General features: G+C 39.2%; 1 protein-coding gene across 2 annotated transcripts in view; it reads right to left on the bottom strand.

Annotated features, from left to right (window-relative positions):
* Positions 1 to 26,312, bottom strand: part of HMCN2 (hemicentin 2) — a 2,554,053-nt gene that overhangs the window by 1,419,836 nt on the left and 1,107,905 nt on the right. For both annotated transcript variants that reach the window (XM_044058392.1, XM_044058391.1), the window contains exon 32: positions 11,248 to 11,529. In XM_044058392.1, coding sequence (XP_043914327.1) covers positions 11,248 to 11,529 — 282 coding nt within the window. The remainder of the gene's footprint in view (positions 1 to 11,247; positions 11,530 to 26,312) is intronic.

Genomic DNA, 26,312 nt, shown 5'->3' with positions numbered 1-26,312 from the left:
CCGCTGGCATGCAAGAGGCCCATATACCAGAGGATGTTCAAGAACACTGTCATTGTTAGTGTCTTTTCCCAAGACTGTATGAATAAAGTGCAACAAGAAGTATACCTTGTCCTCTGAGAGAGTGTCTTCTGCTGTTCTGTGTCTAGTAATGACCCTGGGAACAGCACTTTCCTTGCAGGGGACACCTGTGATTTGGAAAGTTTGACAGAGAGAGAGAGACCTAAGAAAGCCAGGCTAAACTGGCAGGTCTTTGGAATCCCTTCTGTTGAGTCCAAATAATCGGGCAACTATCCAGATAGGGATACATTTTCATGTCCTTGATCAAGGAAAAAGCAATCAATTATGGAACCAGGCATTATGTGAAAACTCTAGATACAGCAGACAACCAAAAGGCCAAGAAAGTGAAGTGAAAATGCATACATCTTCTTTGAATTTTAAGTACCTTCTGTAAACCTTGGCAATGAGAATATGGAAGTAGGCATCTTTTAGGTCTTAAGTAGCTATTAAGGCTGGTGTTCACAAAAGAGGAAGAAGGCCCCGAAGTGTAAACATTTTGAATTTTGGTAATAACAGCAACTTGCTTATTTTTGCAAGGTGCAAAATAGGGCTCCAAGTTGCTTTCTTTTCTGGGAACTAAAAAGATATTTAAGTTGAATCATATATTTTATTTCCCTTTTGGTTCTGTTTCTATGGCACTTTGGTTTAGCCTGCCCTCCAACAAAGGAGGAACCAGGGGCATTTTTCCTTGGGAATAGAGGGACCCTCTAATAAAATGAGACTGCTCAAACTGTAGTCAGCAACTTTGTCTCAGGGTTCCAAAGACCCACTGATCCTCAGTTATATCCCACCCCCCTCCTTGTCAAACAGACTTAAATGTCCTCCTGCATTTCAGAAGTGCAAGAGTACAATGAGGTCAGATTTGGGAAGTGGGAGGGTTTTGGTGTGATTTCTGTGCAGAGGAGCAGCTTGACTGAGTTATAGGTGTTCTTTCTTCCAGTCCTGGCTTGAAGTGCCACCTAGGGTTACCCTGTTTTCTACAGTGTGCCATTTTATTTTGTGCTGCTTATTTCTCTCTTATACGGTGAAGAATAGCCAGCTGTTAGAGAGGTAACCCCTGCAGTATTTGGTATCTGGAATAAAATGCTGTTTTATCTGCTTAATAGTCTTTCATTTTTTTCCCATCCCTTTAAAATTTTCCCAACTTGGGGCCCTAAAGGGATACCCTTTATCTGGGGAAAGGGCATTAAGGAGCTCCAATTTCACATAAACTGGCAGATGCTGTGTCCTCACTTAGGCAAGTCTATTAATCACTAGCCCTGTAGTAGCTGCCCTGCATAATGCATCTACTATATCATAGCCACATTTCCCGGACAGAGAAGGTGCACAATTCCACAAATCTTTTGTCTTGGGTCTTCGTCCTGAATGCCCTCTGCCTTAGACTACTGCTTGTCAAGGGCAGATTCCTGAACTTTGAGCATTTCAGTCTGACAATTCAAGGTCCAAAAGTTAGGGTTACAAAGGTATATGTTTTTCTGGAAACAGTGGAGAATTCTCTTCTCTCTGTCTCTGGGGACAGGGTTCTAGATGAAACTAAAGATAGCTGCTTGCTAGAATCCAGGGATAACACAACTGTATCAGCTAGAGGGATCTTGTAAAAGAACCTGTGAAAATTCTGAACCACATAGGCTTTCTGGGAGCAGAGGAAGGGAGTCATTCTCCACTGATGCATTTATAAGTGCATCTTTCAGGAACTCTGATTGGAGGAAAAGCTATATGCACAGGCACAAGCAGGCCCATGAAGGTTCAATATCTCAATTGGCCTCTAAGTACTGTTTGGCTTCCCAATTCAAAACTTCCTTCATGCTGTGAAATATGTCCCCATACTGGTCACCAGTTGGTGCATAGGTGCGTAAGTTCTGGATTGGCAAGGGCAGTCTCACTTGTAGGCCTCAGAGTGGATGCAGGTGTTAAGTCCCTCAATATGATCTCTAGATATTTCATCTCAAATGAACAGTGAAGAAATGCCACACTTCAATTCACTGAAGGCTATGCAGGTAGTGACTGTTGGCTGTGGGACAGACCTGACAGCTGACTGAGAGCACACTGGTTTCAGACTGGAGGACACAGCTAAAACTGATGGAATGACATCCACCAATGTGGCCCTGACAGAGGCCTCACTTTAATTCAAATGAGGATGAAGGCTGTAAATATGACTCACTGAGTTAGGTATCGAAGACCTTTTCAAAGGCCTCCATGTCTATACTGAAGAGGTGATAGGACCATGTCCACCCTATGGTAGCATTCAGAATTCCAGGTTTCAAGACTGTCAAAGACTCAAGTTTGTCATAACTGTCATAATTTTGCTAGCGTTTAGATGCAAAATTTTCTTTCCTGAGACTCCATGCTCTCTGAGGCCCAAGGTATAGGCACACCAGGCTATGTCTTAATTGTTTGTTGCCACAGACTGGATGGGGATAGGCTGTAAAGGATATTCCCATGTTTGTTTGCTATCATTTCAGTTCCTTTCTTATGGAAGGCAGGAAAGGTATGATATGCTACTCTTCAAGTACTGAGAATGCTGGTTTCAAATATTCTTTTTAAATCATTGCAGTTTCCTCATGTGCAATCCTGCTATGAGAACCATCAGAATGGTGGATGACATGTTATCTAGTATGCTTAGGGACCATCATTTCTGACATATCCCGGAAGAAGGAAGCCAGGGACTCTGCCTATTCCTTTAGTAGGTAAGTTTTGTTAGGAACAGTATCCAATAATGCACCAAGAGAACTACATCTCATGCTGAGCACAATTTGGACTTCTGCTCACTGAAGGAGAAGCCCAGTATGTTGAGGCAATCCAGGGTATATGCCAGTGCTCTCTGACTTTCCATCTGGATCTGAACCTCCATGAAGCAGCTATCAAAGTGTGTGCAACTATGGATGCCCTTGGCCTTGCAGTATGCTATCACTATTCACTGGGGCATGGCATTTGTCAAATTTCTGGGTGCAATAGCTAAACCAAAGGACAAGGAGATGAACAGGAAATTATGTTGCCCTTTCACAGTGCTCAGATACTGCCTAATTTCCTTTTAAGTGTGGTTATGCAGGTAGGCATTTTTGAGATCCTGAGTTATTATACCTTTCAACCCTGTAGCTCATAAATTCTGGATAGAGCTAAAAATAATAAGGGGGTTGGGGACAAAGGCACAAATCAGGGATAGATTTTAAAGGTATACATTCATTTGATCGACTGGTGGATGGCCGATCAGAAAATGTCCGAAAGCAGTGCAGCAGGTTCTCACAATTGCGAACCGGAGATATGAGAAACACACAATATCCACCCCTTTTTGACCCATGGTAGCACTTGTTTAGGTGGTAGAGCAGTAGGAAATGTTGCATTCAGTGTTTTGTATGACATTCCGACCATTTGGCACATTCAAATTCGACATTCTGATTCTGCGTTACACCCATTCAAAGTTGGTGTGGACGCTCAAATGAATGTATACCGATTTTAAATATTGCTCTTATTGCCTCATATTTTTTTGATTTTTCTTCATACAATTTGTGGTTTTCTGCCAAATCATTGAGGATTGAATTCACAAAATAATGACAGCCATTTGGACCTCAGACTTCATATTTTTCAAAAATATATGACAATGCAAACCTGTTAATTTCTAGCAACTTTAAAAGCTTATAAGAGCAGGATTTGAAATCTGTCACCGATTTTGTGCTTTTACTCCCCTCCCCCCATTATTTTTTTTTTTTTTACTTAGTACAGAATTCTTGTGCTAAGAAGCATGATTATCCTTCAAAGAAATGATCTTTGCCCAAAATTATCTAATAAAGTGATATGAGGTCATTAACATCTAATGTTCTGCCTCTGAAATAAGAACTGAAATGTACCACATCACAGAGTGAAATTCTGATTACTGTCAGTATGTTAATAACCAGCAACTTCCCAGCCTTAACAAGATTAGTCATCACTCACACGCAGTGTTCATATCTAAGCATCCAGACATTGTGGTTTCAACTGGGGAAAATACTCCTTACTGATTCTGAGGACTATACATCTAACAGCCTAAAGAAAAAAGGCATAGAACCCTAAACAGAACTAGTATTTCATCTTTGGGAGACCATGGTTCTGTAAATGATCACTGGACTGCTTAATTCCATCTGTCCTTTACATATTGGCACTAACTCAAGAAAATAATCAATAATTGCTACAGAAACAATGTCTTACAGATCTTGGTTTCCTGCATAAGGGAAGGTAGCATCTGCACTTCAAGGAGGCTAGTTTGAAACTTCCTCTTCATGAATAATGTACTGTCTTTTTGAAACTATGACCTGAATCAATAACTTAATTCAATCTACATACTTGGAAAATGCTGAGATTGTTAGAAATAAACATTGCTTTTTCAAGTTGTCTTTATTGAGATTCCTTCTTCAGTTTTTCTAATATCTATAAGATTGAGAATGACCATGTGTGTTTCACAGCTGGCTGAGACACATTTTTGGAATAGGTTTTCATATACTCTACCATGAGAGGAAATGACTATCAAATTTAGCTTTTTCAGACAGGATGACTAACAGCTTACTATAGTACCTTCACTGTAATAAGATCATAGGTAACTCCATTGCAAGAGAAATACAACTAGACACCACAGATGTGAACTTAAAAATCTTGCTTCCAAACAAAAGAAGTATAAATGAAAAAGTTAATGAACTTGAATTTATCTTATTCATTAAACATACTGATATTTTGGTAATTGTTGAGACATAGTTAGGTCGTAAACTTCTCTCTAGTACAGCAAACTTTATAAGCTTTCACAAATTGCTTCCTCTGGTATTTAACATTTTGTAAGCTATCAGAACCTCAAACAAAGTCTGGTATGTAATATGGATAATCACTATTGGGCCACACTGGTTATACTGGTTTTCCCATTGTCATTTACCCTCTTGAGCTTTACTTCTGTTAGAAAGTCATATCAGTCATCGGAATCCTGTCATAACCAATGTGCCTGTTACTCTAACTTATAAAAGGAACTTGCACGTTAAGTTATGTGACTGGTTTAATGTAGTCTGTTGAACGGTTGTATACTACAGCTCTGACCTCATAAAAGCCACATCAGAGGTGTTGAGACCACTAGCTATTGCATCTTTCTTAGGTTGCTTATCTTTATTCCTATCCCACAATGCCGACCTTATTTTCCCATCTTCATTTCCTTCATACAGGAAACATCTCCAGCTCTTTCCTACAATGAAATGTGCACTAAATTGCCCATACTGCCTTTTTGAGTTAGGACATAGAATTTTTTTTTTTCCCTAGTAGACATTACCTGGTCTTCTGCAGCTAGCATACCTACTTGTCAGATCTGCCTTATCATGCAAGTATATCTGTTAACAAAGATATAGGTTCATAGGACGATACTAGCCTATTGGCCCGGAGGCCCTTATAAGCCTAGCCAAGAATTTCACCCATGTTCCCACAAGGTCAGCACCTATTTTCCCTGTCCAACATATACCATGGATGCACAGACACAAGCTATTCAATCTTCTGATAGCTAGATCACAACATAAGTGCATGTTGCATGGAGTTTGAAGTTCGAAGACCTTGGAGAATTATAATTTTTCAGAAACTATTAGAATCATACAAAAATCCAAAAGATTCCCAAGCTTTCACCTCGGGTTTTTTTTTCAGAAATACTCCTCAGATAAATGCTTACCCTTGCACACATCTTCAAGAAATAAGGACTTCTGAGAAACCATCTCATTCTAATTTGGACTTGGAAATTAAAGCAGAAGTAAGTACAGCTCAGACATTGCTTCATTAAACCCTACTATTCTCTTCTTCTAATGTCACTAACATTCCAAAAATATAGCTATAAACACTGGAACAAACTCAGAGCAAGGCCGCAAAATATGAAGCTTCTATCCCACAGTCACACTCATCACTGACCAGCACTATAAAAATTAAATGGCTTGAACCAAATCATCTAACATTTACCCAACTTACAAACATCCACCAACCCATTATTGAAATCCAATAGGTACCCCTTTATCTACTATCATTAATAAATACATTCCAACTAGAAACTCACTATCAAATCCCTTAACCTTATAGAGGTCACCAAATCCAACAAACACTATTGTAATTCTTTATACTCTGTTCACATACCAAAGCTATAGAACTCTATGCCCTAGACCAAATCACAATACATTCTAAACAAACTAAACAATACCCAGTTTCTGCTTGGTCGTGCCTATGCTCCTGACTTTCCCCTCATAAATGTGAAGACAGCTACATAAACTTCCCTTCCCTCAACTTCTAAATGTAGACTCTCTTTGCAACATTCCCTATATCTTCCCTAATACCATACTCCTTACTCACTATACCCAGCTTCTCTCTTCATCTTCCCTCTTATGTAGTCTCTCCCTTACCTCATCTCATAAATTACTAATTGTTTTAGTTACCATGCATATATATTCAAGCTAATGTTTACTAATTATGTTTTTACTCATATTAAATGTTTTTATGTTTACATATTTAAATTGCACTTTCAATGTCTGTTACTTTCATAATCCTTTGGAAATATTTGTGCTTTGTAACTTTAAAGTCTGGAGTCTTCTTTCCCAGTCCTCTGCTGAAAATGGTCTTTGGCTCAGACAGATTACCCTGGTTAATGTATGGAAAATAATTAATAAATAATAGCGTGCAGAAGGGAATGCACATCAGAAATACCAGACATCACTGTGATGGGGCCACCGTCAAAACTGGTTATACTCTATTATTATGGTTAAGTTCGATTTGTCCTCCCATCCAATTTTTCTGTTACGCAGGCGTTGCCTTCCCTGTTCTTCTAAAGAAAGATCACTCTCTCTCCATTATCAGCTCTGCTTTTCTGACCACTACTAGCAACTGTATGGGAAATAAACAGCTTTCAGTGTCCCTTTATTCTGTCTCATTCATGGTAGGGCACTCAGTTCCATCTCCGGCAATGCTGTATAATGAGACAAACATTGTTCTTGCTGCAGCTGCTACAGCATTAGTCGCCCATAAAAGTGACTCATCTGAGATCACATCATTATACCCATATCTGTACTTTTAAGGAGAGGTGAATTCAAACTAAGAGATGAAAGGTTAAACTGCAGGCACAAGATAGTGGGTTACGTACTCTTTGGTTTACAATGTCTATTGAACATGTGGGAGAAACAGACAAATGTAGGTTTTGCAAAACAGAATTGGAAACAGTTACACACCTTATTGCTGGCAGAAGGACTGTATACTGAATGGCATAATAACGTGGTGAGACTGCGGCACTGGGGATTGTGCAAACATTCTTCTTTTGGCTTTTCCCAGTTAGGGGTCACCACAGTGGATCACCTGTCTGCTCATGATTGGCAGTGGAGTTTTACGGTGTTGAGTTGCCAGCCTGGTGCCCAACCTTCCACAGAAGGCACACACGCACGCCCTCATGCCTAGGACCAATTTAGAGTGTCCAATCCACCTACTTTGGGATGTGGGAGGAAATGGGAGCACCCGGAAAAAACCTACGCAACCACAGGGAGGACATGAGGACTCTACACAGAAGGCATCCTAGCCAGGGATTGAACCGGAGAACCTCTTTTTGTGAGGTGGCAATGCTAACCGCTGCACCACCATGGCACTATGGTATTGGAAACAAGAGCCACAAAGCATGATGACGTTTACATCACATGATTTCACCCATTACCAACAATTCAAAAGACAGCTTCTAGAAAACCAGATATAGTGGTCCAAGAAAAGAAGACAAAAGTAGCATTGCTTATTGATATCACCACACCCAGTGACCACAGTGTCCTGTGTAGAGAGAGACACAAAGTCATAAAATATCAGGATTTGCAAGCAAAAACTAGAACAATGTGGAAGAAAGACACCCAGAGAGTTCTAATTGTAGTAGGAGGAACAGGTCTTGTATAAAAAAAAAAAAAAAAAAAAAAGAGTCTACAGTCATATTTAGAAATGCTACCAATACATGTAACTCCATACAAATTGCAGGAGTCGTCATTACTGGGCACGTTTCAGATGCTGCGAAGAGCACTTTTGGCTGACCTCGAAGAGTGAAACAATACTAATTTCATGAACTTTAATCATACTTTGACTTAGGAATGGGGTCCATTCCTGTCACTGTATTAGAAACCCAAAAGATTTGGAAAAATTAAAAAGTACTTTCAGTGTCACTTTATAACACATTAGCCTGCTCCACATCAGTGCTGTTGAGGAAAGCTTTCTTGACATTAATCCATCCAAACTCAGTGTATGTCAGCTTATTAGAGGCCTATCCATAACTGGTTCCTCTCAACTTATTGGACACTTGTACTCCCAGCAACAGCAAGCAGACAACATTTCAGTCTCTGAAGTTTTCCAGAGATATCATCATGTTTCTGCCAGGAACTCCTGCCTTCACCTGATCTTCAAACTGGGCCCAGTCCCCAAGGACATGGAGGAGGAAGAGGGTGATACTTCCTTGTCCTCAGTCCCCCACCAGAAGCATCAGCTTCACATAAATCAAGCATCTAATGCAAGACAAAGGGGAGTGACTTTCAGAAGCCATTCCCTGACCTCCACAAGGAATGCATCAAAACCCTGGAGCATAGCAAAGCAGCCCTTATGAGGAGTTAGCCCGTCTATTGGACATATTAAAGGATGCATCATCCTATGCAATGGAAACACCTTCTGATACTGTGGATCCAATGCCTAAGAAAGTGGATGACATCTTCTTGCAAAGAGTAGACTCTGTTCTTCTCAAACCAGATGTAACTATCTTGGCAGAAGCTTTTAAAAAGAACCTCACTCCACATTAGTCCAGCTTACCCCAGACAAAAATAAGGACTCTGGACAGGATTGGAAAACATGTACTTGCACTCAAAATCTTATTTCTGAGAGCAGTAGACTACCCTATACACATGGTTCACTTCCAGAGGTATCTTTTACATAAAGTACAGCATACAGGAGATAGAATGGCTGACCATCCTTTGAAGGACGCTGCCAAAGTCCAGACCTCTTCAGCCAGATCATTCAGAAGTCTTATAGTTAGAATAGCATATGGTAGTGCATACTGAGGATGTTACAGCATTAGGATCCAGCGCTCCCAACTGCTGGCACGCGTAGGTTCACAAAAATACATCCTTCACTGACGAGAGTAAGGTGCTTTTTCTGTAGAACTCACCCTTCAATGGCCTTTGTTGTTTATCTCGTATATTGACAAAACATGAACTGCCATAAAGAAGGCTCTATCCATTATAGCTACAGAAGTAAATACCACAGCTAGTAAACACTGTTCCACCAAAACCTGCAGCCTCAACAGCATTCTTTTCTACTCCTCAGGACCAATTAATTTCTGGAACACAGTAGAAATTCTGTTCTAGATGTAAGGGGTCCATTTTACTATAACAGAATATGTGTCCATCTCTGTAGGGGCTTCTAGTAATTCCGACTCTTCGCCTAACCATTTCTAGATAGAGGTGGTCAGGAGGACAATCCCCCTGTCTTGCCCTGTACTTTGCCACTGCATTAGAATTATGAAAATTAACAAAATAATCCAGCACTATTATTACATTTTCTTTTCCCCTCTGCCCATCATATGAAGTCCTTTGTTACATATCCCCTTTCATCAGAAGAAGTAATCACAATAAGAGGTGCTGAAGAAAACAGACATCCAAATGGTCCTAGGGAATCAGTGAAGACTTTTACATCACTACGCATTTGTTTTAGTTCCACAAACATCAAGACATCTTAAGTCTATTTTAGAGTCAAGTGTCCACAGTATGTTTTTTTCACCCTTAACCCCTTCCTCCAACATCAATCAAACGAAGACTGGATGTGATCTTTGGACCTTCAAGGTAATTACTTTCAATTAAGATAGTGAAGCAATCCAGAAGGATTTTGGGGGGTAGGGGCCATTCACTATCAGATTCATACTTTGCCATTTGTTTTGTAGTACTTAGTGCTTTCTTTCACCCAGAGCAATAACTAGGTCAAGGTAAAAATGTCAGCTGAACCTGACACATGCTATTAGGAGACCCGGTCATCAGTTACTGATGGGAACTGAGTGAAGTACTGGCATTCATATACAAGAAACCACAGATAATATTGCAGCTTCTTCAATAAATGCAGATACAATATTTGCAAGTCTTAGTATGTTAGAGACCATAGCAAGCAGCTTGATACTGTGGCCTTTTTTGGGGGATGGGGGCAGGTGCTAGTCTGGAGAACTGACTAGAGTGAAAGATGACCTAGCTACAGTACTCTGAATATGCAACATTTGAAAGAAATGCTGAGATAAACAAAAAAGGGTCATCATACACTTGTAAACTCGAACTACTCATATTTTCAATACCAGTTAATTTCCATATAGCCGTTTGTTAGAGTACCTCAAGCACAAAGCAGCTACAGTTTTCAATTTTTGACTAAAACAAGTAATACAGTCCAAAACACAATTATACATTTAGTACAAAAAAATCACTTTTCGTGTAAGAGGTAATCACTTTGTTCATTGTATAAAATTTCTACTAAAATATCTACTACAAAGATAGAGCTAAACATAGTTTTCAGATGAAACAAGAAGGCAGGCAATTGTATTTTAAAGAGTTTGTCCATTTCCCTAAGGTCAAGTGACCTCAGAGTCGATTATGTTCCTCTGGGAAGTACAAGGGCACATTCCCTGTATGTAGCTTGTCTGTGTGATGGGGCATTCTTCCTCCACAGCAAACCTGATTCTGCTTCTCAGCTTTTGTCATATTGTCCCAGATTATGGTCAGTAAGCAGTCCAGATTTTGATCAAACATCATGCATCTTATTTTTCATGTCCAAAGCACCAGTCAGTAATATATATATATATATATATATATATATATATATATATATATATATATATATAAATGCATATACACACACATATGAGTGTAAGAGAGGAGAGGCAGCAACAGTAAACAAATAAAGAGAAAAAACGATCCTGTATAAATATATATATATATATAAATGCAGGCTTGCAATATCTATACATTTTCTCACTTTGTTCTGAATTTTTATCATTATTTAACCCTGTGACTGCACAGGAAAACACAGCTGTCATTTGATATGTAATGTCTACAATCTGTTCTGAATCCTTAACATTTCCCCAGCCACAAGCACTGTACTGAATAGTTTATTTGCAATTCTATAGACTTATTCTGATTGTTAAAAGACAGACATGCAACTAAAGATCCTTACCTTGAATTTCAACTGAATACTCTAGTTCTTGCTCCCCTGCTGTACTGCTGGCTAAACACATGTAACTGCCAGCATCACTCTCTGAGGCCTGGTCAATCTTCAGGATCTTCCCATCACTAAGAATCTGCAAATGCTCACTAGGAAGCAAGCGAAGTCCATTTTTGTGCCAGGAAAGTACAGGAGGAGGATGCCCAGTTGGAGAGCATTTTAGCACCAGTGACTGCCCGGCTGTTACTCTCACTTTCTTTAGTGCATCTTTACTTTCTTCCATATTAGGAGGAACTGCATTAAAAGTACCAGTATAGAATAGATTAGCAACATACAGTAAAGACTACATAACATTCTTTAAGTTACAGTTTATATAACAATCTCTGCAGGCAATAGATTGCTCATGTAACACAAACATTCTGGGAGATGACACACTGTCCATAGAATTAACGTTAAATTATGAAGACTCAGAGAATATCGATGACTAGTAAACCATCAACAAGAACTAGTGACTAGTAAATCAGCAAGTTAGAGTCCCACAAAGCATAGGTATTTGTGAATAGTAAGCAACAGTCTTAGATTGGAGCCTGAATAGCATAAATACTCATAGTTAGTAAACCAGTAGGCTTAGATGAGAACTCCAACTAGCATAAGTACTGTCAACTAGTACGTAAACTAGCCATCTTAGATTATATCCCCAAATAGCACAAATATTACTGACCAGTAAACAAGCAAGATTAGATTAGTGTCCCAAGACATGGTGAATTAAATAATATTGGAATAATATGATAGGAACCACATTGAACACAGGCAAACTAATAATAAGTGAGACAGGGAAAGGCTGCTGTTTAAAAAAAATGGAGCAGTTGATATCTTACTGAGCCTAGTCTTGCAGCAACCAGCTCAATTCCAATAAGCGTATTATCCCCAGAATAATTATTTTTTTTTGTAATGAAGAGGCTGTTCCCCTTTTCTCTTATGTGGGGTCTCAGCCCACATACCACTGATTTCTAAATACAATATCAACAAGGCTGCATCACTTTACAAGAAAAAGGGAATACCTGCATTTCCCATTTTCTGAGATGGTATGATCTCAGAGGAGGCATACGTAGAAACTGGAGATGTGAACAGGAAGGATAGCCCACTGTAAAAATGATTTTGTTTTGGTTTACACATTTAGGTATTATATGCCAGTCATCTGTGGCTTTTGGACAGTGTGGGAGGTTTGCTCAGCAATGGCAAGTCCAGTTTTGGCAGTCTAAAATAGATCCAAACAAACATGCAGAACATCTGCACATGTAAGTAAGCATCCTTCTATCCCAAGGGATCATGGGTTTGAACTCCTGTTGGACTGATTCGAGCAGCATCTTCGGTGGCTGTGCACTCCAATCAGGGAGTAGCAGTCCTTTCTGCATTTTGAGCAGCAGTAGGCAGATGTTGGTCTGGTATCCCAGGGACAGATCTTCCTGAGGGCTCTCATCATCTGCTCTCCTTGCCAAGGTGGTTTTATACATAGTGAGAGCTTTCTTCACTTCCCATTTCCAGCCATAATTGTCTGAGGTGAGAGATTACCAAGTGTTCATGCTGATGGCGACAGCACTGAGGTGTCACTTGCATTTGTCCATGTAGCACAATTTAGGTCACTCTTTCTGCCACTTTGCAGACTCCAGCTCTCCAAAGAGGAGGTATTTCAGTATTCAGCCATGTGTGAGACATGACCCAAACAAAGCACATGCCTCTGTTTTAGGAGGGTGAACATAGAGATGGTGCCTGTCCTCTCAAGCACTGCACTGTTGAGGATTATACCCTACCATGTGATACTGCGTATGAGCCTGAGGCAACGCATATGGAATACATTAAGCATCTGCTCCTGTTTTGAGCACAAAATCCATGTTTCACTGACATACATATGCTCAAAATGCAGGCTGTGTAACTCTACACCTTGGGGTGCCCAGTGAGCTTACTATTAGCTCATACTGCTTTTGTCATCACAGACAGAACTGTAGTGGCTTTTCCAATGCTCTTGTTGATCTTGCTAACAAGCAATAGGTCATCTAAGAATGTAGAGCCTAGATACACAAAACTCATGGACGACCTCCAGCTTGTAGCTACCCACCCTGATAGATGGCTCATTGCCCACATTTTGGCCCATCACCTGGGTCTTCTTCGAGCTGATTGTGAGGCCAAATTCCATGCATGCATGCATCTGCAATGACTGACTGATGTTCATGCTAAGTGTGAGCAGCAATAGCTGCATCATCTACAAACAGGTACTTCCTTAGATGCTTTTTAAGCCACCTGGTCTTTGATCTCTCAACAGTTTGAAGGGGTTGCCATCCATTCTGGTTTGGAGAAAGATACCCTCTGTAGTAATTCCAAAAGAAAATTTGAATAGAACTGAAAAGAAGAAGCCACACAATGTTGTAGCTAGTACACACCCTTCTTCACTCAGCTGAGAATTTCAAAAAGTTCAGATGTGGATCGGTTGTGCATGATGGTCTCCTTCATGCAAGACCCTGATAATGCTGAGTAGTGTTGGGGGACAGCCTGTCTTAGCCAGAATCACAAACTGACCTTTCGCACTGATGAAGCTGTCAATGCAATATGCAGAGGTTTGTTCTGCTCTCATTTTTCTTATAGTTGCCTAACACAGAAAACCATATCTAAGATACACCATTCAGTTTTGAACCCATACTGAAACTTGGGGTAGACTCTCACTGGAAGAACATGAAGCCCCTTCAGGACAACACAGGCAAACAGCTTCCCCATAGTATTGAGAAGGGAGATGCTGTGACATTTGTTAGAACTTTTGTCACCCTTGTTCTTATAGATACCAAGGATGTTAACATTCCTCATATTTTGTAATATGCTGCCTTCTTTCCAGCATTGGCAAGGTACTGAATACGGCTTTGAGATTAGGGTACCATTAGCTCCTCTTGGTCAGAATCTTCAACATCTACATGCCCACTTTAACTTCTGCTCAGGAAGTTAAGTACACGTTCTATGATAAACTTAGGGCTGCTATCAGCCAGGTTCCTTTCCAGCACTATTTATTCTTGGTGATTTCAATGCCAGAGTTGACAGTAACCACCACAGCTGGGCATTCTGTCTGGTACAGGAAAGATGAATGAAAACAGACAGTGACTCCCTGAATACTGCTCCCAACATGACCTCTGCATAACCAACACCTTCTTCAATGTCAAACCCCAGCATAAAGTTTCGTGGTGACACCCAAGCTCAAAACATTGTCACCAGCTTAACCTCTTCCTCACCAAAAGCAGCAGTTTAGGTAGTATCATGGTAACACACAGCTACCACAGCACAGACTGTGATACTGACCACTTGCTCATGTGTAACAAGGTGAACATCCAGCAGTGCAGGTTCTTTCACTCCAAAAAGGAAGACAGGCCGTGAACTGACACAGGCAAGACTTGTGATCCTTCAGAACTATGCAAGATTATCTAAGCACTTGAAGAGGCCTTGCCCTACCAGGACAACACTGATATCAGCAAGGGATGGGAAAAGCTATGGGATACGATCTATCACACTGGGATTTATAGCTTTGGGAAGAAGACAGTCAAGTGTGCTGATTGGTCTGAAGCCCGCACTGGCTGCATACAGGTACTCTCACAATAAGAAGAACCTGCAGGCACTCAGATGTGCTCAGAGACAAGTGCAGCAGATAGCTCAGTGGGGTGCTAATGACTACTGGCTCCAACTCTGCTCCAAGAATCAGCAGGCTGTTGGCTCTGCTAACATGCAAGGAATATATGATGAGATTAAGCCATTGGTTCGTTACAAAGGAAAACTGCCCCCCACTTAAGATGGCCACAGGTGAAGTCTTAAAGGTCAAAACCAAGCAGATGGAATGCTAAGTGGAACATTACTCTCAGCTGTACACCAGAGAGACTATAGTTACTGACAGAGCCCTGAATACTCTCAAGCTTCTGACAACCATGACTGAACCCAATACTGAGCCCACCTTGGAGGAACTCAATGACATGCTAAAAGCAGTATTTTCTGGAATAGCCTTTGGGAAATATAGTATTCCCTCAGAAATCCTCAAATCTGCACATGTAGCCTAAAATATACACCTTTAAGTAGACTCATACAAACATGCAGGTCATCTGCACATGTAGCCTAAAATACACAGCCTTAAGTAGACCCATACAAATATGCAGTCTATCTGTATATATAGCCTAAAATATACATCCTTTTTTCATCTGTTTATCAAGAAACATAGCTAAGAGACAAAACTTGTTTTCATCTACGTACAAGATTCAGAAAACTAGCGCTCTCTGTGTATGTTTGGTACTCTGTAAGAATCATACTCAGAAATAACTTAAATCTAATACCCAAGAGTCAGAGTTAGACTGATATAATGCTGCTACATAACATTCAGAGACAGGGTGCTGCTATTCAGTGTGTGAGTGAGTTACCCTGATGTACTGCTGATATATATGTGTGACTCAGACAGCATGCTGCTACTCAGAGTGTGAGTGAGTTACTCTGATATACTGCTGATTAAGTAAATGTGATTCAGAGACAGCATGCTGTTACTCAGTGTGCGAGTGAGTTACTCTGATGTACTAATGAAATGTGTGTGTTTTAGAGACAGTGAGCTGCTACTCAGTGTATGAGTAACTGTGACGTACTACTGATAAATATGTCTGATTCAGAGATAAAATGCTGCTACTCAGTGTGTGAGTGAGTTACTCTGATGTAATGCTGATAAGTACGTGTGATTCAGTGACTGTGATGCTAATACTTAATGTGTGAGTTACTCTGATGTAATGCTATGTATGTGCTTTTCAGATACTGCATGTTGCTACTCAGTGTGCAAGTGAGTTACTCTAATGTACTGCTGATATATACATGTGATTCAGAGACTGCATGCTGCTACTCAGTGTTTGAGTGAGTTACTCTGATGTATTACTGATGTACTGCTGATATATACATGTGATTCAGAGACTGCATGCTGCTACTCAGTATGCAAGTGAGTTACTCTGATGTACTACTGATGTACTGCTGATATATACATGTGATTCAGAGACTGCATGCTGCTACTCAGTGTCTGAGTAAGTTAGTCTGATGTACTACTGATGTATTGCTGATATATACATGTGATTCAGAGACTGCATGCTGCTACTCAGTGTGCAAGTGAGTTACTCTGATGTACCACTGATGTACTGCTGATATATACATGTGATTCAGAGACTGCATGCTGCTACTCAGTGTTTGAGTGAGTTAGTCTAATGTACTACTGATGTACTGCTGATATATACATGTGATTCAGAGACTGCATGCTGCTACTCAGTGTTTGAGTGAGTTAGTCTGATGTACCACTGATGTACTGCTGATATATACATGTGATTCAGAGACTGCATGCTGCTACTCAGTGTTTCAGTGAGTTAGTCTGATGTACTACTGATGTATTGCTGATATATACATGTGATTCACAGACTGCATGCTGCTACTCAGTGTTTCAGTGAGTTAGTCTGATGTACTGATAAATACATGTGATTAAGAGAGAGTGTGCTGCTACTCCTGCATGATTCAGAGACAGAGTGGCATTACTCCTTTTGTGAATTACTCTAATGTAATGCTGACATATGCAAGGTTAATAAACAGACTTCCTGGCACTCCATATACATGTCAAGTACATTAATGTAATGCTGACATGCAAGAGCAATTCAGAGAGGTTTTTGGCACACTGTTTAAGGGAGTTACAATAATGCAATGCTAATACATATAAGAGATTCAAGAAAACACTTGCTGTGCATAGGATAACACTAACATACAAGCACTCCAAGACAGGGTATTTAACAGTGTTTTTCTTTACACATTAGCATATTATTTAACAAATGATACATGCACATAAATGTGAAGAATATGTTAGATGGACAAAGCAAAATATCCAGGTAACTGCAAGATTCACAAACAAAATAATAATGCAGGGTAAGAATAGCAAGATTTATTTATTCTTATTTATTTGTTTAAGGTATAAAAGCAATGGACAGTTTTTTAGAAGATCACCAAGATAAATATGTAGCCATGTATGCAGAGTTACTTTAAAGATTCTATAAATAAAGGGATTAAGTAAGAGGAAAAAAAACTGCAGCAACAGGAAAACATACACTTATAACAGCTAACAAATACTGATGGGAAACGCGGACAATTACATGCTTCCAAAGAGAATAGTGGTACAGCTACTACAAATTTGTGCAGCGCGCGCGCATGCACGCACACACACACACACACACACACACACACACACACACACACACACACACACCTGCAAAGAGAGGCTCATCCTCTATCTCTCTGAACACATACACACACACACGTCAGTACCGCAGTGTGCTTGTAGCGTCATAGCCTCTAAAAATAAGAAAATATGTTCAACAATTAATTTCCATGCAACTTGGAAACACACATACACCACCTACATATGCTACTAAAATGAACACGTATACCCTTTTTCTTAGGGACAACTGAAACAACGGTCAACTATTTTTTTTTTACTTTTAGAACTTCTCTCTGTTCTATTACTGTTTATTCCTGTTCAAACTTGATTAGTAGAACACTAGTCTCAGAGCCAGTAAAATGAATTCCTGCCATTCTTACCACTTCCCAGAAACTCATTCCTTTTTTTTTTGGTTTATTAAACTATAATCCTGCTCTGTTATGAAAATTCATTATTTCATCTGTTTGCTCTTCACTAAAAAAAACAAATCAACTGCATAAGTTAACATTAATTGTGCCTTTATCATTTCCTTACCTTCCCATCTACCTTCCCCTAATCTTGATCTACATCTGGACAAACTGCACTCATTATCAATGCAAACTACCACATGTCCAATGGACAATCTCCTTTACAGCCCTTCTTGCCTATCCATTCACAATCACCATTACAGACACACAAGAATTTTGTTAAACTGTCCTCACTATACTTCATATTTTTTTTCCTCCTATTTCATACTCTCTTAAAATATTTTACGTTTCAATGCTATTAAATGCTTCAAACACATTACACACAGTTAATTTTCCCTCTCTTTCCTCCTTAGCTATATACTCATCTACTTCTTTAACCATCATTAAAATTTAATTTACTCCTTTCCCTTTAATACCCTATGGCCCTTAAGCCAGCAGTTCTTTCACATAATTTTTTTCCAAATAATCTTCATAAATAATTTATAGTATGCATTTCTCATTCATTATCTTACACTTCTTTATAAAAATTGTAGCTTAACCATCTGGACCTGGTGCAGATTCTTCTTTACCTTCCCATACAGCATCCTCTAACTCTTTTATTTTCTGTTTCTTCCACTACCTAATTTTTCATGTTATTTACCTCCAATACACCTTCTTTTACTTTCCAATTTTCATATATAATCTGTAGAAACCCTTGAACTATATTTATAATTTCCACTTGTTTAAATTTTAACTATCCTTTTTCATGCTTCATTGCATTCAGTTTTCTCTTGTATCTCAATTTCTTACCTAAGAATAAGGAATTTCTTCTGTTTTCACTTTCAGATATTGTATCTGAATATTACTCTTTCTGTGTCCTCTTGATCATATTTCTATAACTTATTTTTTGCTTCTTCAGGACTTCTGCTACTTTCTCCAGTATTCTTTCACAAACGTCTTTTGCTTATTATATGTCACATTTTCCTTCTTCCACTGCTCTCCTGCTCTTTCTCTCTCTGTACTTTTAAGTAGATTTTTTAAACTTTATACACTATCTACCACTTTGTCCATACTTTCATAAAGCAGCTTCATCATCATATGATGTCCCAAGCCCCAACAATTGCCATCCTTCTTTCAGACATTCCATTCTTGCAATTTTTCTTGTTAATCTTTTTAAACCTTTTTATTACTTTTTCATTCTCTCCTATTATTTCCCATATAGCCCTATGATCTGAAAACTTTGCTTCTCTAATACCACATTTTACTTCTCTCATGTTTTCTGAAACAATATCTAATCAATCTCTGTTTTAAGCAGTCACAGCTGGTGACTTCAAATCAAAGGGGGGCTGCAGGAGACAGCTGAATGGGTGAGGCGAACTGGAAGGGTGTGGCCAACTAGAAAGGGGGTGGAGCTATGCTAAAAACCACAAAAACTGGGTCTTAAATATGCTGCCCTGGTTGCCACAGCCAAACCATCATTATGAGAGTCCAATCAAGACAAAATTAATTCTAGAAGAAAAAATATTTCAATGCATTGCCTACATGACAGAGTACTTAATATCTAGATGGAAACAAAAAGGTTGCGAGACATGAAAAAATAAATTACTTTTTAAATACATTACTGGAATGCCAGTCAAAATCAAGTATAAAAAAACAAGCAGCATTCAACTCAAACTACTTCTCCTTGCACTGCAGTTCTAATTATAATTTATATTCAGCTTTATAAAAGTACCAAGTAAGATGCTGAAAGTTGCAATACCTCAACTTGTAAAAATTTTTCTTATCCAAAAAAGACCTGCTGCCTGACAACAACTATCTAATTGTTTCATGGGGAAAACATGATCAAAGTAAAAAATGAACAGCAAACAAGCTCAAGAAAAATTGCTTAAGGATTACTGCACAGGTTATGGACCACACATGATAGATTGGCATTCTGTTTAGTTTACAGGTAAAGCCTGCAAAGATGACTGCAAGTCTTCCATAAATGTAATGAACTTCTGAAAATACTGTAATCCTATCCTTTATTACAAATACTGTCATATGCATTTCAATATCTAAGGTTTATATGCTACCTAGTTATGTAAATATTCTCAGCATGGCAATAGCAAAAAAGGCTGTCAATGCTAGTAATTCTTTAACAGTATGCTTATTAAAGCTTACTTGCATCTTACAGTCTCAGACAAGCTTACCTGATGGTCATTAAAGCATTGCTACTTAAACACAGACCAACAGGCACTGCAACTGCATGCATTTTCTGAAGAAGAATCATAAATCAACAATATAAAAATATGACAGAAAACCGGAACATTCTGCAAAAATCAAGGACAGATGAAAAGGCACTGTAGTACTTGTGTCTACCCTGGATGGGGGGATACTCTGCACCCTTACACTGCACAACTGCTACTTGCCTTGCTTGAATATATTCAGAGTCACTGTGTAGGGGAGTGGGGTGCAACAAGTACGTCACAATTTGAAATGTCTCTGGCTGACTGTTATGGCCCTGACACATTTGTCATACCCCTCAGCCTCAGAGCAAGAAATCTGGACAAAGCCATAAACAGAAGTGGGACAAAAATAAGGACAATTTTTAAATATTGTTCTTATAAACTTAGAAAGATAACAGAATAGTAGGTCTTGCATTAGTTTGAATTTTCTGCAGGATATGAAATCTTAAACTCAAATGTCTGTCATTTTTTAACTTCAATCTACAATTTTATGAAAAATGGGACAAAAAATGTGATGCAAAAATATAAAATAGCCACACAATACAGCTAGGAATCTATCAAAGAAGGGACACTTTTTTAATATTAGTACTGTTAACTTGAGCAGCTATCAAAATAAGAGAATCTGCATGCATTTCTGAAATTAAAAGTAATCTATTACTCTGATCATTACAATTATTTATTAATTGTAAACCCTCCACATTTTCTTCCAACTTTGCCATTTTGCGGAGGGATTATTAGGGGGAAAGCAACATTTTGAGCCAAAATCAGGAACAGTTGAGAGGTTTGGATATACCGAATTCTATAAAGTGATTTATTTGCATGTACCTCTCATCCTCTTAACGCAGGAAAACTGGACAAGGCCAAACATATTGGGGGAACATACAAACAGTACTAAAAATTGCTCTTGTATAAACTTAGTTGACAGAACAACAGGTCTTGCTTTAGCATGCATTTTTCTGAACAGTATGAAGTCTGAAACTCAATGTCTGTCATTATTTAGTGACTTCATTCCTAAATGATTTGTCAGAAAACCACAAAATTTATGAGGAACAAAGCAAAAATCTGGACAGTTAAGAGGTATAGCTCAGCCAGGGCTGTCTGAGTTTGCCTCCCTTCCCACCTAACAAAATCATGGCTGAATGGGGCCTCCCACCTGCAGCTATTCCAATGTCCCATTACTTGGCTATTTCACCCCATTTACCACTAACACTGTAATGTGCATACTGCTGTATTTCTACAATTATCTGGATTTCATTTAAAAGTTTAATTTTACATTTTACAGCACAAACACAGACATCTGCTAAACAAAGCAATGCGGTCTCACAATGAAAATAGACTTAGCATTAAAACTTCTCTGCCCATGAAACTCACATTCATTGAAACAGCATTAAAAACCACATTCAAAGAAAATCCATCTGTCCAGTGGCAGATAAAGATTAACTTTGGGCTGTTTTCAAATCATAGGCCCCTTGCACAGGAAACATACATGTGTTCTTTGATGCACCTTCCTGATTGTACTAAATTATATTCAGTTTATAATGCAGTACAGCTATTAGAGGGCATTTTAAATGTATTGTTTTGAACATTTTTCCAGTAAACAATGAAACAAAATGCATGCACCAATAAAGACAAAACTGCCCAGTTCAGAACTTTTCTATTATAAAAGTCTACTCAAACTTCTACAATTCACCAATATCAGTAAATATGCACAATCTCTGCAGAAGTAAAAGTCATCTAAATAATTCCATATTAAACAGATCTGTAACTAATGAAGAGGTTGCTGCTAGCAAACAACTTTATATTTCATTGTTTCATCTACAAATAAAGTGTCTGTTGCCATTGAGGAATAAATTGCCTATGTTACATTCAAAGAATGATAAGCTAGTAATATTGCAATAGGGAATGTATGGCAAACTGATAACAGGTTCATTGTTACTAGGTATCACTGCCAAAGAGGACATTCTCAGAACTGCAGCTTCCACCTGCTTTAAAGGTACAACACAGTACAGTATCTGAAATGCATTTATATACTGTGGGAGTAGAACCCACACCTTTATGCATCAAAAGCAAATACACTACCTGATGTGCTATTAACAATACAAACAGACTCAGCATAAGCAGCATTAAGCTTCTCTTCAAGCTCTCAGCTCCTTGTAAAATCCACCCAGCACTCAATTGTCTGTATCTCTGAACTTTGAAACACAAGAAATCTGGAAAAAGCCAAAATGTATTATGTCGGGGGAACAAAAGCCCACAAACTAGGGACATATTTTAAACATTGCTTGCATCATCTTGGAAAGTTGCTACAATAAAATGCTGTGTTACCACCATGCATTTCACTGCCAAGTCTTGAACCCTGGACCCTGTGCACTACAGTCAGAGCAACATACCACTATGCTAAAACAGCCATTTCTTGAATGCCAGTTAGATTGAAACTTAACTGGCTATCATTTAGTGCATTCAGTTCTCACCATAGCTCTCAACCTCTTATTTAACTGGGGCATTACACACACGCGCGCACACACACACACACACACACACACACACACACACACACACACACACACACACACACGCGCGCACAGACACAAGTTCATGAGAGCAAGTCCTTCCCCTTCCCGGGGACTCACTTTTTTATTTTCATTTTTACAGCTGGGGGGGCTGAAGTCCTGCAGCCCAATAGCATGAGCCATCCCTGGTTTTAAAGTAAACTCCCGTTACAAGTATATTCTATATCTATACCTGTTCTTAACCTAACATTATTCACCATATCTCAACATTTTTACATCTTGCACTATTTCTCCTTTTCCCTTCTTAAATTACAATTAAAGTCCTGCACTGAACCATTTATAGGTTACCTGTTTGCATTAGAGACATGGCTGCCAAAACAGGGATGAATTTCCATTTTCCCATCCAATTGTCCAAGATGCACTTGAATTGGGTTAGGGAGGAACTCTGCTTCACATGGATGAGAAGCTTGTTCCATAGACAGGGCAGTCTCTGGGATACATACCTATCTCTCCAGTAATTTCTATTTATATCACAGGCAAGGTTTAAGACTTTAGAATGTATAATTCTGCTACTGTTTGTTTTGTGGATATGCAGGAGGTCCATCAGAGTGGGATCTGGCAATGCTCTGTATGCCAGGCATATATCTCCACTCAAAAGCCTGTAGGAGACAGAATACAGAGATAGTGCATCGAGGTGGTCTGCATAGGACATATTTATGTCCTGTATTCTTTTAGTGAGGAACTTCTGTGGACATTCCAGTTGTTGGATATGCCTGTTTAGGTACATACCAAAAGGGGCATTGTACTCAATGATAGGTCTGATGAATGCCAAATACAGTAGAACAATGACTTCCTTGGACCTAGATGTCATACCTTTGTTTATAAGTTGTACAGTATAGAATGATTTCCTCACCACTGTAGACACATGAAGATCAAAGGCTAGATTACTGTGTGTGTGTTTCCCTAAGTCCCTGACTACTTGGTCAACTCTAAGGGATGTGTTGTCAATATGACAGTTACCAGAGATGGATGACTTTCCAAAGGATACTATTATGCATTTCTTGGCCTTTAGTTTTAGTCCATGGCTCTGACACCAGTTGTTTGTCTGTGTCAGCACCTTCTGGAGAACATTTGTGTCAGGGTGAGATTCGATGACAGCTCCTAGTTTGCAATCATCTGCAAATTTAGTCAGCCAGAGACCACTGTCATTGGCCTTGATGTCTGAGAAGAAAATGCCAAAAAGAAGCAGCCCAAGGACTGATCCCTGAGGGACTCCACTTGTGACTGGCCTTTTTGTAGAGGTGGACTCTCCAATTCTAACTTCTTGGGTCCTATCAATGAACCAGTTGGCTATCCACCGGTTGAAATAAATTCCTCCTTTCTCCAAATAGCATCAGAGTCAGTTGCCCTACTAGTATCTATTCTAATTAATCGCTCAATCACAGAAGGAAAAGTCCCAACTATATGGAAGCAGTTTCACACCCTTCCAATACACAAAGGTGGCAACTCTTCAGATATCTCAAACTTCCATCCCATTTCTATCTTATCCTCCCTTTCCATAGTCCTCGAAAAGTGTGTTCACAAACAAGTCATGCAATATCTTACCAAACATAACCTTCTAACTCCTACTCAACACAGCTTCAGACCCAGACATAGCACTACCACAGCACTTTTATCCTTCCTCCACACAGTCTCTTTTGCCAGGGATGACCACAATCTAGTTTCATGCCTATTTCTGGATATGTCCAAGGCATTTGATACTGTTTCTCATCCTCTCCCTTTAAGCAAATTACAAGAACTAAACGTCTCCACTGAAGCTGTTTCATGGTTCTCTAGCAACCTCTCTAATCAAACCCAATCTGTAAAATGGCAATCCGCACTCTCACCACCTCTACCAGTCAGAATGGGTGTTTCTCAAGGCTCTATTTTAGGGCCTTTACTCTAATATTTTCACTAACAAACGCTACCCTTCCTCCCCCCAGACTTCATTAGTTCAGTACACTGATGACTCGACCTTTACTACTATAGCCAGCTCCCTCTTTGAACTCCATTCTGCCACCCAAACTGCCTTTAACTCAATTGAAACATGGCTAACTGATAAACTTATAGTCAATCCAAAAAAAAAACAAACAAAAAAAAAACACTTCTGTTCCTCCCGCTATCTCTTAACAACACCTCCATACAAGTTGAACCTAGCACCAAACTCTTAGGAATTACCATAGTTGATCAACTGAAATTTGACATACATATTAATAACTGTATCAAAAAGACATATCAAAAACTCTGACTCCTTTACAGATCTGAAAAATTACTTTCTTCGGACGCCAAGATTACACTCTCTAAATCGCACCTCCTACCCAGTCTTATGTATGGCTCCCAGATCCTTACTAATCTTGACTCTACCCTACTCACCAAACTTGAAACCACCTACAATAAAATCGCTCACTTTGCAGCACATCAAAAATATAAATCCCATAACTGCATCTCACTAAAACTAACAAACTGGTTAGAACTACCTCACCAACTTTTACTCTCACAGCTCTCCATTATTCACTCTATCCCTTACTTGCCTTCATATTGTCCAACACTCACGCCACTTATCTCTTACTACTCTCCCTCCAGACAACTAAGAAGCTCTAACCAAAAGTTACTCCAAATCTACAAACCCAAAACAAAAACTGGATGTAAACTTTATAGCTACCACCCATCCATGTTTTGGAATAAACTTCCTCAAGATATGAGGTCCTTTACCAACCCAAAATTATTCAAAGCAGCTTTAAAGGAACACCTCAAAAATCATTAGTACTGCCATTGTAGTCGGCCATCATAAAATATCTATGCTATCCCTCTTGCTCTCTCCTCTAACCGTCATACTATTCTACATTACATACCCCCTCTCTCCCTGTAATTCCACAAGTTTTTCTATCCTCAACCTCCAGTCTCATCTCAAATCTAATATTCCTATATAACATCCCTATTTATGTCTAAGCCTCCTCCTCTAACCCCTTTTTCCCCACTGCCTCTTATTTCCAACCTCCCTCTCTCCTATACTTGATTCCTAAACCCCTTCTTTATTACCTCCACTCAGCACAGTTTTACTCCTTTACTATGCTCTGTAAAGCCTTAATGCAAAACTACTGTTTAATCTTGACTGAAATGTAAATATTGTAAATAGTTCTCTGCTAACTCTAATGTTAGAATATGATGTGTAATATGTATACTAGACTGCTATATTTGTACTCTAATGGAGCTTTTCTTCCCAGGTCACTGCTGAAAAAGGGCTTCTGCCCAGCCAGACAAACCCGGTCAACAAATGTAAAATAAATAAATAAATAAAAATAAATAATAAATAAATATGGGTTTTTACCTAACCTCTTGAGTTTGTCAACAATGCCAGAGTGGAGTATTGTGTCAAATGCCTTGGCCAGGTCAAGGTAGGCAGTGTGACCAATTTTGCCTTCATCCATTGCTTTGGTGACCTTCTCAAAGAAATCCACCAGGTTGAGTAGGCATGATCTGCCCTTGGCAAAACCAAACTGGGTTGGGTCCAGTGAGTGGAGGTTTACTATATCTCTACTGATCATCTCCAAGATAATTCTTTCCATGGCTTTACATATACGACTAGTGAGACTTATGGGTCCATAGATGG

The sequence above is a fragment of the Protopterus annectens genome, chromosome 16.part0 (assembly GCF_019279795.1).
Source record: "Protopterus annectens isolate FY-2018-M chromosome 16.part0, PAN1.0, whole genome shotgun sequence".
In the NCBI taxonomy this organism is placed as follows: Eukaryota; Metazoa; Chordata; order Ceratodontiformes; family Protopteridae; genus Protopterus; species Protopterus annectens.
This window is presented reverse-complemented; position numbering and strand designations above follow the sequence as displayed.